At 35.3% G+C, this 13911-nt stretch overlaps 1 protein-coding gene across 1 annotated transcript; it reads right to left on the reverse strand.

Moving 5' to 3' along the window:
* Nucleotides 1–11327: 11327 nt before the first annotated feature.
* On the reverse strand, nucleotides 11328–12091 carry LOC149828552 (uncharacterized). The gene is made up of 2 exons (XM_090017082.1): nucleotides 11822–12091; nucleotides 11328–11675 (listed from the first exon to the last, which is right to left on the reverse strand). The coding sequence occupies exons 1-2, from the start codon at nucleotides 12089–12091 to the stop codon at nucleotides 11328–11330; spliced, it is 618 nt and encodes a 205-aa protein (XP_089873208.1).
* Between the last annotated feature and the right edge of the window lie 1820 nt (nucleotides 12092–13911).

The raw sequence follows: 13911 nt of genomic DNA on the forward strand, positions 1-13911 counted from the left end.
ACAGGAGGTATTTAATGCTTTGTAAAGAGAATGATGACTTCAAGTAAGTCGACATTTTATGGTTTTGCAAAAAGGTAACTAGAGTCCTTTCAAAAACATATTTTATTTGTTTTTCTTTTGTGTAGCCGATTTATGTTTTTGTCTTCTTCTTATATTAGAAATATTTCTTTAAAGAAGGTAACTAGAGTCTTTTCAAAAACATATTATATTTGTTTTCTCCATGTAGCCGATTTTATGTTTTTGTCTTTTTCCTACATTCCTTTTTTTTCATGTTGTCTTGTATATAGTGTAAGGTATAATTATTATATGACAAAATATCTTTTTTATAAAAGGTTGTAAGAAGGTACAATTATTGGTTTTCAAAAAGGAGCTTTTTTGAAACTATCGTATACTTTTATGATATAGTGTTTATGAATGAGTATGTAATATGCAATATGCAAGTTCCTGAAGGTTCTGTTACATATGACTCTAAAGAAGAAAGAAGTCTTCATCTTGAGGTAGCCGATCTCTTCATTTGAACTTTAGGAATGCATGGCTCATCAAGCTTTTTCTTCAAGGAGTATGATTGCACCATATTTGTACTTGAACAGGAAGTCTTCATCCTTATTGGGTGAGATATCCTTGCATCAAATACTCGTTAGATTTATGGCAAAACATATTCAGTCATAATATAACATTTTTCAAGAGGACATATTATCATATCATATAAAATCAAATAAGACAGTGTATCATATTATATGACATCAAAACAGAGTTTCTCAACATTCTCCCCCTTTTTGATGATGACAAAATATGCTCCCCTTGTCAAAAAGACATTATGCATGGAAATAATAATATGATAAAATATTTAAAAAAAAGTTTAAAGAGAGTATTTCTCCAATAATGGAGACAGGTTTTCTCCCCCTTTGTCATGGACAAAAAGGAAGGGATCAGAGTAAGAGAGTTATTACAGACCAAATATGACAGTCTAAAAGTAATTAAAAGTTATTACAGACCAAAAAAAATGAGTTTATCTCGAAGGTGGAGGAGGTGAATGTGTTCGGTCGGCACGATTTTGCTTGCGAGTCTGCTGCAACAAGGCTTGATTACGAAGGATACGATCCTGAGAGTGCTCGATATCCATCATAGCAGAAAAGTAATTGAAGGAGGATGTTGGATCTGCTTCATCAGAGCCGGGCATGTGCAGGGACCTTAGATTGAATGTGGTATCATCGAGGACCTGAGATGGACGGAGGATGACTTCGTTGTGAAGTGGTACTTTGAAGTATTTGAGAATGGGAGTTATGAAACACCCAAAAAGAAGAGGCTCGAATTTTTGATAACGAATAAAAAGAGCGAAAAGAATGGATGACCAGTTTATCGGAAGAGAAGAAAAAATTGCGTAGATAAGAAGAGAGATTTTTCGAGGAACTAATCCCTGGCGGGGAAGCTTGGGATAGATGTTGTGGAGAAGAATCTGGGCAAGTAGTTGAGCATGAGGTTGGAGATTCCTCATGTGCCATGGAAGTTGGTTGCAGTTGGTGCAGAGAAGTATTTTTCAAAGTACCGATCGTTCGATTGGTACTATGGTGTTAAGGTCGGTACCGGTGGAAGGTAGGTTAAGAATTCTACCTAGGTCGGAAGCATCGAAAATCATCAGCTTTCCTCGGACTTTGCTGGTGATTGAGGTTTGTTCATGATCAGTAGAGAAGTTGGTATAAAACAGTCGAACTAGTTCGGGATAAAAGGCAGCTTGGGATGAAGATCCTAGTAGGGGTTTGAGTTCGGGAAGATAGTGGTCCAAGTCAAATAGCATGAAGTCGTCGAAGTTGACCAATTTACCTTCATGAATGGGGCGAGAGCATAGTAAGTTGTAATTGTGAAACAGATCTGGATACCTTAAATCTGCTGCAGTAATCACATTGTTGGAGGAGGAAGAGGCCATTGCAAGAGTTTGTAAGAAAAAGGAGGACTAAGAAGGGCGAGCTTGAAGAGAGTAATAGTTTGTAGGATGATAGAAAGATACGAGTGGAATTGGTGTGTGTTGAACAAATCCATTAAATAGAGGAATGACAATAATTTTGATAGATTTTGAATGACATTGGAAGTGAGTGATTTTTAGACTTTAGTCAAATAAGGAAATCCGTGAGTAGTAAGTTAAGAGACTTGTGAATGACAAATCAAATCAATGTTTGAAGATAGTGTATTATATTGTGTTGAGAAGGACATAGTTTTGAAATAATTAGTATATATATAGATTTTACTATGGGTGAGTTTATCGACTAGTGAGAGAACCCATTAATAGAGTATGGGGTGTCATGTTGAATAAAAGAGTTAATGATTTTTAAAAATAATGGCCTAGTAAAATAAACAACTTTTTACTTTATGTAGAAGGATTCTTAATTCGTGAATGGAGAGTTGAGAATAGGACAACCCATGGGGTATGAGGAGAGGCAATAATAGTTTTTATTTATATATATATATGGATAAGCGTGAAAGGAGAGTGAAGGACATAAAAAGATGATACGGATATGTAGAGAAGAGTGAAAGGTTATAAAGGACAACATTTACTTGATTTAGATATGACATAAAGTAGAGTTAGAATAAATAAAGTTTTGCTTGGAGACAAGACTTTAATGATTCTCGATTTTAGAGAGATATACAATATAAGAGAGAGGCATGGTCACGGATGGAAAGAAATGTCATGATTGCTTATTTAATATAAATAGTTTTTATGGAAATAGGTCATAGGGTGATCATGTGATGTGTACTTTGAAAGATATGACATTTTGAAAGAAAAGAATGACTTAAAAAAAATGTGTCATGATTAATGTGTTTTCATATTTGTAATTTTTTTTATGAGTATACGTAAATATGAGAAGGACACACTTTGACTTTGACTAGTGGTAAGAGAGATGATGAGACAAAAAGGAAAAAGAGTCAAAAGTATATAAGAATTGATAAATGATAGATTAAAAAATAAGAATAGACATGGATGAGTCGGATTCAAAAATCTAAAATATATAATAATAAAAAATGTATTCGAGAGATGAAATGAGGAGACAAAGAAATATTTATGAGTGAAGAGTAATAATTGCTTATATAAGAATCATTTTTGTGGATATGCGTGGAAGGAGAGTGAGTTGTCATAGAGAGAAGTGAGATGACATATATGGATTTTTGTGTAGGATAAAGAAGCAATAAAAAAAACATGATTGATATGAATTATTGTTTATTTGATAAACATATTCTTAAAGAAACTCGATTTGAGGAAGTTCATAGTTATTAGAGAATAAAGTTAAGTTTTAAACTAGTGAAGGAGTCACAAACAAGAATTGACAAGAATGGAGGCTCAATTCGTATGAGAGAGAGAGAAAGTACTAAAGGTACTAATGAGAATAAAAAATATGAAGTACACGTGTTTTTATGATACTTTTTGTAAAAGATGTAAAGCATGAAGAGATGATAATAGATAGTTCGTCAGGCTATGATATAACAGATGATATAGTAAAGTTTTACTTGAGATATAATAGAGTGTACGTAATCTATGATATATCAAATGATATAGTAAAAAAAATTACGTGAGAATATAGCAACTAGATCTTTTAGAAAAAGGTAAAAGAACCAAAAAAAATAGTCATTCGATTTTAACTAATGAAAAGTATGAGTTCTCATAAACTAAGTAGAAAGGTGAAACAATTTATCATAAGAAAAGTTTTCACAAAAGGACAAAAAATAATAAAGGAGTTATGAGATGAGTGATGTGAACATTGTTATGATAGCTTTTTAATATAATTAGTTTTTATGGATATGAGAGAAAGGAGATAGGACAAGGAGTCATAATGGATGTGTACTTGAAAGATGACAAGTTGAAAGACATAAAGAATGTGTCTTATAAGAATATAAAGTGCACGTGAATTTGGAAACTTAGTTTGACTAACAAAAATCGATAAGAAGGAAAGCTATTTAAAATAAGATTTTAACAAAACTTATAAGAAGTATTATAATAAGTGTGATTAATTTATAAGTCACTTAGTTTGCATATTCCTAGTTCTCTTCTAATTCGTGTGAAGTCTTCATGTTTCAATGGTTTAGTGAATATGTCTGCTAACTGTTGATTAGTGGGTATGAATTCTAGTTTAATTATGTTGTTTAAGACTTGTTCTCTTAAGAAGTGGTGTCTTATTTGAATGTGTTTAGTTCGTGAGTGTAAAATAGGATTCTTAGATAAGTTTATAGCACTCGTATTATCACAGAAAATAGTTGTATTTTCAAAATTTAAACCAAAATCTTTTAAAGTTTGTTTCATCAAGATGACTTGTGTACAGGCTAGGCTAGCAGCAATGTATTCGGCTTCAGTAGTTGATAAGGATACACAGTTTTGTTTCTTACTGAACCATGATACTAGTGAGTGCCCTAGCATATGACATGTTCCACTTGTGCTTTTTCTGTCAGATTTACTTCCAGCAAAGTCAGCATCGTTGTATGAGATTAGATCAAATGTAGAGGATTTTGAATAGAATAATCCAAAATCAATTGTGTCTTTTAAATATCTCATTATTCTTTTTACAACTTTAAGATGTGATTCTTTTGGATTTGACTGAAATCTAGCACACAAGCAAACACTGAACATAATATCTGGACGGCTAGCAGTTAAATAAAGAAGTGATCCTATCATACCTCGGTATACCTTTGTATCAACAGACTTACCATCTTCATCTTTGTCCAAAACAGTAGTAGTGCTCATAGGAGTGGATTTTGAAGCAGTTGAGTTCATGTTGAACCTCTTCAGAAGTTCACGAGCATACTTAGATTGATTGATGAAAACTCCATCCTTGGTTTGCTTAATATGCAGTCCAAGAAAGTAGGTGAGTTTTCCCATCATACTCATTTCAAATTCTTTCTGCATGGACTTAGAAAATTCTTCACAAAGAGTGCTATTAGAATATCCAAAGATGATGTCGTCGACATATATTTGAACAATAAGGGTATGATTATTCACTACTTTAACAAATAATGTAGAATCTGCTTTGCCAATAGAAAAACCAGTTTTTAAAAGAAAGGTTTTAAGTCTATCATACCAAGCACGAGGTGCTTGTTTTAAACCATACAAAGCACGTTTGAGTTTGAAAACATGATTTGGGTATTATTCATTTTCAAATCCTGGAGGTTGTTTTACATACACTTCTTCATTTATAAAACCATTTAAGAAAGCACTTTTAACATCCATTTGATATAATTTGAAATCCATATAGCTTGCATATGCTAGAAACATTCTAATAGATTCAAGTCTAGCAACAGGAGCAAATGTTTCATCAAAATCAATACCTTCCTCCTGGTTGTATCCTTGAGCTACTAGTCTGGCCTTGTTTCTTATAACATTACCTGTTTCGTCTAGCTTGTTTCTGAAGATCCATCTTGTCCCAATGATTGGATGATCCTTTGGTCTAGGTACAAGATCCCAAACTTCATTTTTTTGGAATTGATTCAGTTCTTCAGTCATGGCTAGCATCAAGAACTCATCAATGATGGCTTCATCAATCTTCTTTGGTTCAAGTTGAGAAATGAATGCCATATTTGCAATTCGTTCTAACTGAGCTCTAGTCTGAACCCCCTTTGTCAGTTCTCCCAAAATCTGCTATTGAGGATGATCTTTGATATCGACAAATGTTCTTTGATGATCATCTTCATTAGACTTAGCTGTGTTATCTAAAAATAAATCTGTACTTTCAACATCATCATCATTAGTTTGCTCATAAATAGATTGATCAATAGATTCACAAAAACTAACATGCATAGATTCTTCAATAGTATTATGACTCTTATTGAAAACTCTGTATGCTTTACTATGACTCGAATATTCTAAGAATATGCCTTCAACAGATTTAGCATCAAACTTATCCAGGCTATCTTTTGTGTTTAGGATAAAGCATTTACATCCAAAGACTTTGAAATAGTCTATTCATGGAGTTCTGTCATAGAATAGTTCATAGGGAGTTTTATTTAATAAGGGTCTAATGAGAACTCTATTTGTTATGTAGCATGCAGTATTAACAGCTTCTGCCCAAAATGATTTAGCAAGATTATTGTGTTGGAGCATAGTCCTGGCAGATTCCTGAAGGGTTTTATTCTTTCTTTCTACTACACCATTTTGAGGTGCAGCTCTAGGAAAGGCAAAGTTATGAGAAATACCATGCAAGTTACAAAAATTTTCAAAAAGTTCATTTTCAAATTCTCCTCCATGGTCACTACGGATTTTAACAATAGAACAAGATTTTTCGTTTTGTAATTTTTTATATAAGATTTCAAATTGACAAAACGTGTCACTTTTGTTTTTCAAAAATATTACCCAAGTAAATCTTGAGTAGTCATCTACAATAACAAAAACGTATTTATTGTTATTATGACTAGCTACTCTAGAAGGACCAAAAAGATCCAGGTGGAGAAGCTCTAAAGGTCTTTTACTTGAAATGATATTTTTTGATTTGAAAGATGATTTTGATAATTTTCCTAATTGACATGCATCATAAAAGAAATCCTTTTTAAAAAAAAAATTGGGTAACCCACGTACTAACTTATTTTTAGCTAATTTAGACATGTACTTAGAATTTACATGACCCATTCTCAAGTGCCATAAATGTTGAGAGTCATTATTAGCTATAAGACAATGTTCTGTGATGTTTTCTAGGTATAGTTCATATATATTATTCTTTCTTATACCTTTTAAGATGATGTTTTCATTGGTGTCTGCTATGAGGCATGCATCATGATTAAAGCTAACATTATAACCTGTGTCACACATTTGACTGATACTTAGTAGGTTATGTTTTAAGCCTTTAACAAGGAGAATGTCTTTGATAAGAGGTTTATCTATGTTACCAATATTACCAATACCAATTATCAAACCTTTGTTGTTATCTCCAAAGGTGACGGTTCCTCCTTCTTTATGATGAAGAACAGCAAAAAGGTCTGGATGTCCTGTCATGTGCTTTGAACATCCACTATCTAGTATCCATTTGTTCTTCTTCTTTGGAGCCTGCAAAACATTAAGTAAATCTCTTTTTTGGTACCCAATCGGGTCCTTTTTTGTTAGACTTTGGAACCCATATCCATTTGGATTTGGGTTTGTCTATATCTTTAGAGGAGTTTAAGAGATTATCATTATAATACTCCTTATTAGGCTCAGATGAACTTCTCACAAACGTGGTCTTTTGATTCATACAAGATGGCTTTTTGAAATGAGAGTAGCCAATATCATTCTTGTAAAAAGAGACTTTCTGAAAGGATAAGAGTTTATCCAAGTTCTCTTTACCTTTAGTAAACTTGAAAACCGTTTTCATGAGGTTCTCAGTTTTACTTTTTAGCTCTGAAATTTCTACTTGCAGATTTTTAGTTTTGGAGCTAGTAGAAGAAATTTCAGACATAAGCATAAGATTTTCCTTTTTCAACTCAGAATTTTTACTGCTGAGTTTTTCATTCTCTTGGGAAAGCTTTAGATTTTCAGAGTTTAAATCTTTATTTTTGAAACTCAATTTTCTAGATTCTTCAAATAGTTCTTGAAAAGCATCTAGAAGTTCTTCAAAGGAAAAATCAGAGATTTCACTTACCGAACTTTCGTTTGCCATGAAGCACATATTTGCAGTTTCGGCTTCATCATCACTTGACTCTTCACTAGTGGATGGTTCTGAATCATCCCATTAAGCATGCAGAGCCTTTTTCTTGAAGAACCTCTTCTTTGGTTCCTCAGTCTTGGACTTTCTTTTGAGAAGGGGACAGTCACGTCTTAAGTGGCCTGGCTTATTACACTGAAAGCACATGGGATCTTCTTTAGGATCTTTTCTTTCCTTGTGCATGTTTGGAAGCCAGTTCCTTCTCATGAAGCGCTGGAATTTTCTGGTGAGTAGCGCAATTTCTGATTCTTTATCTGAGTCTTCATTCTCAGATAGGGCTGGGAAAGCTAGAGTTTTCTTTACTGGTTGCTCTTCTTCCCTTCTTTCTTTCATGTGGACTTTATAGGCCATAAGATTGCCTATTAAGTCATCCAAAGTAAGCTTAGATAAATCTTGAGCTTCTTCAATAGCTGTAGTCTTTTTCTCCCAATCAGTTGTGAGAGATCTCAAGATTTTCTTCACCTTTTCAGTCTGGAAATATGTTACACCCAGAGATTTCAGATCGTTGGTGATGTTGGTAAATCTGGTAAACATCTCTGTGATGGGTTCATCTTTGTTCATTTTGAACAACTCATATTTTCTAACAAGAGATGAAATTTTGGCTTCTTTCACTTTGTTGGTTCCTTCATGAATAACTTCCAAAGAATGCCAAATATCATATACAGATTCACATATAGATATTCTATTGAATTCGTTTTGATCAATGGCTCAATATAAGGCATTCATAGCCTTTGCATTTAGGTTTGCCATTTTCTTTTCTTCATCAGAACATAAGCTATAGTCTGCGGATGGAGATGTGTATGGATGCTCAACAATTTTCCATACGGCAAAATCTATGGATTTGAGAAATATAGTCATTCTGCACTTCCAGTATCCATAGTTGGAGCCATTGAAGAAGGGTGGACGAGATGGCATCTACCTCCTATGCTCGTGATATTGTTGACCTTCAATATCACGAGCATAGGAGGTAGATGCCATTTGTGCTGGAAAATTTGTTACGTCGAAACCAGCAAACCTGCTCTGATACCAAATGAAATTCCACTAGAGGAGGGGGTGAATAGTGAAATACGATAAAGATCGATAAAATAAAATAATCAGGCAATAAGGCACAACACATAAAACACAGAATTTATACTGGTTTGGTCAGTATCCAGACCTACATCCAGTCCCCAAGCAAACCACTTGAGCTTTCCACTATAACATCCGAGTCACCGGATAAATAGTACAACACCCTCTTCCTCAGAGGTCTTCTTCTCTCAACAGAGAAGGGGCACACCCTCTTTCACAGAGGTCTTCTTCTCTCAACAGAGAAGGACAACACCCTCTTTCACAGAGGTCTTCTTCTCTCAACAGAGAAGGGCAACACCCTCTTTCACAGAGGTCTACTTCTTTCAACAAAGAAGGAATACAGTGAATAACAGAGTTACAATACTTCCTATAGAACCTTCAGAATGATATGAATGCACGAATGAAGGATTCTCAGAATGTTTTGTTTGTCACTCAGAGGATACTCTTTGTCAAAGAGCTGGACTTGACTTTTTCTCTTTTCTTTCTTTTCTTTTTCTCTTTCTTTTTCAAGGCTCTCTTTTCAAATATCGAATAGGAATTTTTCTCGTTGTAAGCTCACACGTCTATTCCATTCCATTGTCTGAATAGTTTATTTGAGTGTGTTTATATAGCTTTTAAAAAGTAGTCGTTACATTTTGGAATTGTAACTTTTTGAAATGTGAAATGTTATGTCATTTCAAAAATATCTTTTAGAGAAATTCGAGAATGCCTTTTTCCATAAAAGTGAAATAGAGGGTACACTAGTCGTTGTAATATTTTAGGTAATACATATTTTATGTAAAAAGCCTGTTTCTTACAATAGTATATTGAACATTGGGTTGTAGTTTTGTCTTTATTCTAATTAATGATTTGAGGTACATTAGTACTTCTTTGCTTTAAATGAGTGTAAGTACAATGAGTGCTTTGAGATATTTATTTGTACATAGTCATGTCAAGTGTTTTCTTTATGTTGTGTTTTTCAAAGTCTCCAGAGAGAATGAGGACCAAAAGAAGGTCGACATTCTTTGAGAAGGATATTAACAAGGATTTGTTACAGGAGGTATTTAATGCTTTGTAAAGAGAATGATGATTTCAAGTAAGTCGACATTTTATGGTTTTGCAAAAAGGTAACTAGAGTCCTTTCAAAAACATATTTTATTTGTTTTTCTTTTGTGTAGCCGATTTATGTTTTTGTCTTCTTCTTATATTAGAAATATTTCTTTAAAGAAGGTAACTAGAGTCTTTTCAAAAACATATTATATTTGTTTTCTCCATGTAGCCGATTTTATGTTTTTGTCTTTTTCCTACATTCTTTTTTTTTCATGTTGTCTTGTATATAGTGTAAGGTACAATTATTACATGACAAAATATCTTTTTCATAAAAGGTTGTAAGAAGGTACAATTATTGGTTTTCAAAAATGAGCTTTTTTGAAACTATCGTATACTTTTATGATATAGTGTTTATGAATGAGTATGTAATATGCAATATGCAAGTTCCTGAAGGTTCTGTTACCTATGACTCTAAAGAAGAAAGAAGTCTTCATCTTGAGGTAGCCGATCTCTTCATTTGAACTTTAGGAATGCATGGCTCATCAAGCTTTTTCTTCAAGGAGTATAATTGCACCATATTTGTACTTGAACAGGAAGTCTCCATCCTTATTGGGTGAGATATCCTTGCATCAAATACTCGTTAGATTTATGGCAAAACATATTCAGTCATAATATAACATTTTTCAAGAGGACATATTATCATATCATATAAAATCAAATGAGACAGTGTATCATATTATGTGACATCAAAATAGAGTTTCTCAACAACATACGCATTGCATCCTTTTTTTTGACAAACAACACTGGAGCATCCCAAGGCGAAACACTGGGCCGAATAAAGCCTTTGTCTAACAATTCTTGCAGTTGCTTCTTTAACTCCTCTAATTCTGCTGGGGCCATACGGTAGGGTGCTTTGGATATCGAGGCCATTCCAGGTACCAACTCTATCGCAAAATCCACCTCTCTGGTAGGCGGTATGCCTAGCAGGTCATCTGGGAAGATGTCCGAAAGCTCTCAAACTATGTCCAAGTTCTCCAGTGGTGTAGTGCTGGGGTCTAACAGAGAAACACTAGCCAAAAAGGCCTCACACCCCTTTTCTACACAACGATGTGCCTTTAATGCTGAAATAAGTCATCATTTGCTCTCCTTTTTATATGCCTTGTACTCAAGTACAGGCTGATCAGGGTGAGTAAATTGAATGTGTCACTCACGACAGAACATACAAGCATAGTGCTCGTACATCCAATCTATGTCAAGAATCACATCATAACCGACTATATCCAGAAGGATAAGGTTGGCAGGGAGGTTCTGCTCTGCAATCATAACATCTACTCTGGATAAATAGGTACGAGCTATAGAGCTACCACTCGAAGGTGTGATAACTTCCAGAATGTATCCCAAAGAAGTCGGTGTGACACCAATCAAATTGGCAAAATGTACAGACACGAAGGAATGCGTAGCACCAGTGTCAAAAAGAACTTTAGCATCAAACTTTGCAATAGGGATTGTACCTTCAATGACATTGGCATCTTCTTGCAACTCCTCTGCAGAAGTCGCATACATGCGTTTAGTATCTTTCTTCTATCCTTGCGCCTGGGACTGTTGGGGTTGCTGCAGTTGAGGCTGATGTGGTCCTCTAGGAACAGGGGCAGCTCCCTCCTGAGCTAGTCTCATAGGGCAGTCTTTGATGAAGTGACCTTGTTTCCCACATCTGAGACATGCACCCGAGACTCTGTAGCAGACTCCAGGATGTCTCTTGTTGCAGTGCTTACATACTACATAAGACTGTGGTGCATGTGAGTTGCCCTGTTGTCCCTTGGCTTTCTTTGCAGGTAGTGCCTTATTACCCTCCGCAACAGGTCGAGGGGCCTTGTTCCCATCGACCTTCGACTTGCCAAAACGGCTAGGCTGAGTCTTCTTAGAAGACTCCTAGTCATCCTGCATCACAAAGACATTGTTACGATCTATCGAGATTGTTTTTGAAAAACCAAAAAGTAGGTTCTAGTTTTCCCCACTTGTAGTACTGTGGCCATCTCGATGGCTTGGTTGAGGTTTTGAGGACGACTAGTCAGCACTCTCATCCTTAGGCCATCACGTAACCCATGCACATACTTCTTAGCCCGCGCCTCGTCGGTGATATAAGTATGCGGGCAATACTTCTCTAAGTGTCGGAAGTGTGTAGTGTACTTCGCCACCTTCATAGACCCTTGTCGAAGATCCAGAAATTCCTGCATCTTGCGATCACTTGCGTACTGGGGAAAGTAGGTGTCCATGAACACCATTGTAAACTCCTCCCATGTGAGGGTGTGTCGCTCATCAGACATGTAGCGTACCTCGTGGGTCATCTCCCACCAGCTCTTGGCGTCACCCTAGAGCTGGTGCAAAAAAAACATATCTCTCGACGGAAACCTCGAGAATCTCAAAAATCTTGCCTATGGCGCGGACCCATTCCTTCGCCGCGTCTGGATCCTCCTTACCAGTGAAAGCAGGAGAGCTCAACTCCATGAAGCGTTTGTATGACGCTCCATTGGTAGCGACAGTTGGTGCCGCTATGTGACGATCATGTTGATGGCCTGCACCATTGCCATTACCCCCGTTGTCGGCATGGTTCTGACAATAGGTCATCAAATTCGCGAGGGCTTCAAAAATGAAGTCCCTCTGAGTAGTCCAACCTGGGGGTTGTCGTCCGGCCATCTATAAACACACACATGGATTCAGATTGTTTATAAATTTAGCATAAATCACAAATTCTTATTCATGTGACCCTATCAGATCTATGTTCTGATTCTTGTCGCATTTATCATGAGAAATAATTATAGGCATACAATTTTCACAACAAATCATCAAAACAAATAAAAATGGAAGCATACTTACATTGATGGTGGTCGGTTGGACGAGCTTTGAGCCATACTTTCCTTATGCTCTGATACCATGGTTGTAACACCCAAATTTTTATAACCCAAAAAATGATGGAATTTTTTTTTTAAATACATTTAAACCTTTTAGCAGTTAACAGCGGAAAAATGCATTGGGCATAAAACTTGGTGTGCTACTACATATGAATGCTTGCAACCATGTAATTATGGAATTTAAAATTTAACAACTAATTGTACCATGCATGAAATAAAATCAAGTTCCACAATATCCAAAATTAATCACATTTGTCCTTAAATTGAATTAAAGTAAAATCAGAGTTCAGAAGTCATGAAGCAGAGGAAAGGTAGGCTCAGTTGCCATCGCAACCTTCCACCTTCGCATATAAGCTACTCCTAATTACCTGAAAAATACTAAACAATATAGGGTCAGACACACATGTCTCAGTAAAGTGAAATATGCTAAGCTTGTAAGACAGAATTATAAAGCAAGGATTTCAATAGAGATTTCATGGTTTAACATTGAATTTAACTAAAGAATCATACAACTAATCATGCACGTTCAGGATTTACATATTTAACAAAGGAATATTAATTCATATATTTGAAACATAAAATGCATGAGCAGTTAATATGCATAACTTAACATATGCAGAAGGCCTTTCAATGCATGCATATTTTCGTATCTGTAATTATATTTTCTTAATTAGATGATGCATGCAATGCCAAATTAATGCACACATTATTTAAGTTGTCAGTTCTTAGCCCTGCTGATATGACACAAGCAGACATTCTCAAATCAGGACCATGACATAGGACGCGTTTTACATACAGAGGTGGCTTTAGCCTGGCCAGGTCCATTCACTAAGACGGGATGAGGGAAGTTAATACGAGAGAGATTCCCAACACCTTTTAACCCGATGCATCAGTTTTTTCCTCATGAGTACTAGAACCTCTACGCTGCAGTCTATGCAGAGGTTTTTCCTATAAAATCGTGGGAGGGGAAGAGAAACCTTTTGTGCCCGTAACAGACTTGCCCCATGAAGTTGTGTATCACTTGCTACTCTCCCAGCAAGTACCTTGAGTTTTAATATCAAATGATTACTTGATTACAGTCTTACTTTTCATGCAACATTAACTTGAACTACTTTATGATTGTGGATGCATTTTTATAAATTAGTGTAAAGATTCACTTAATACGACTTGTAACCGAACTTGAGCACATGCGAGGTATAAATATCTTACTCATTTTTACACACCACATAGCACATGTACATAGCAATTCAATAAAA

The sequence above is a fragment of the Nuphar pumila genome, chromosome 9, assembly GCF_984573655.1.
Source record: "Nuphar pumila chromosome 9, dmNupPumi1.hap1.1, whole genome shotgun sequence".
Lineage (NCBI taxonomy): Eukaryota > Viridiplantae > Streptophyta > Magnoliopsida > Nymphaeales > Nymphaeaceae > Nuphar > Nuphar pumila.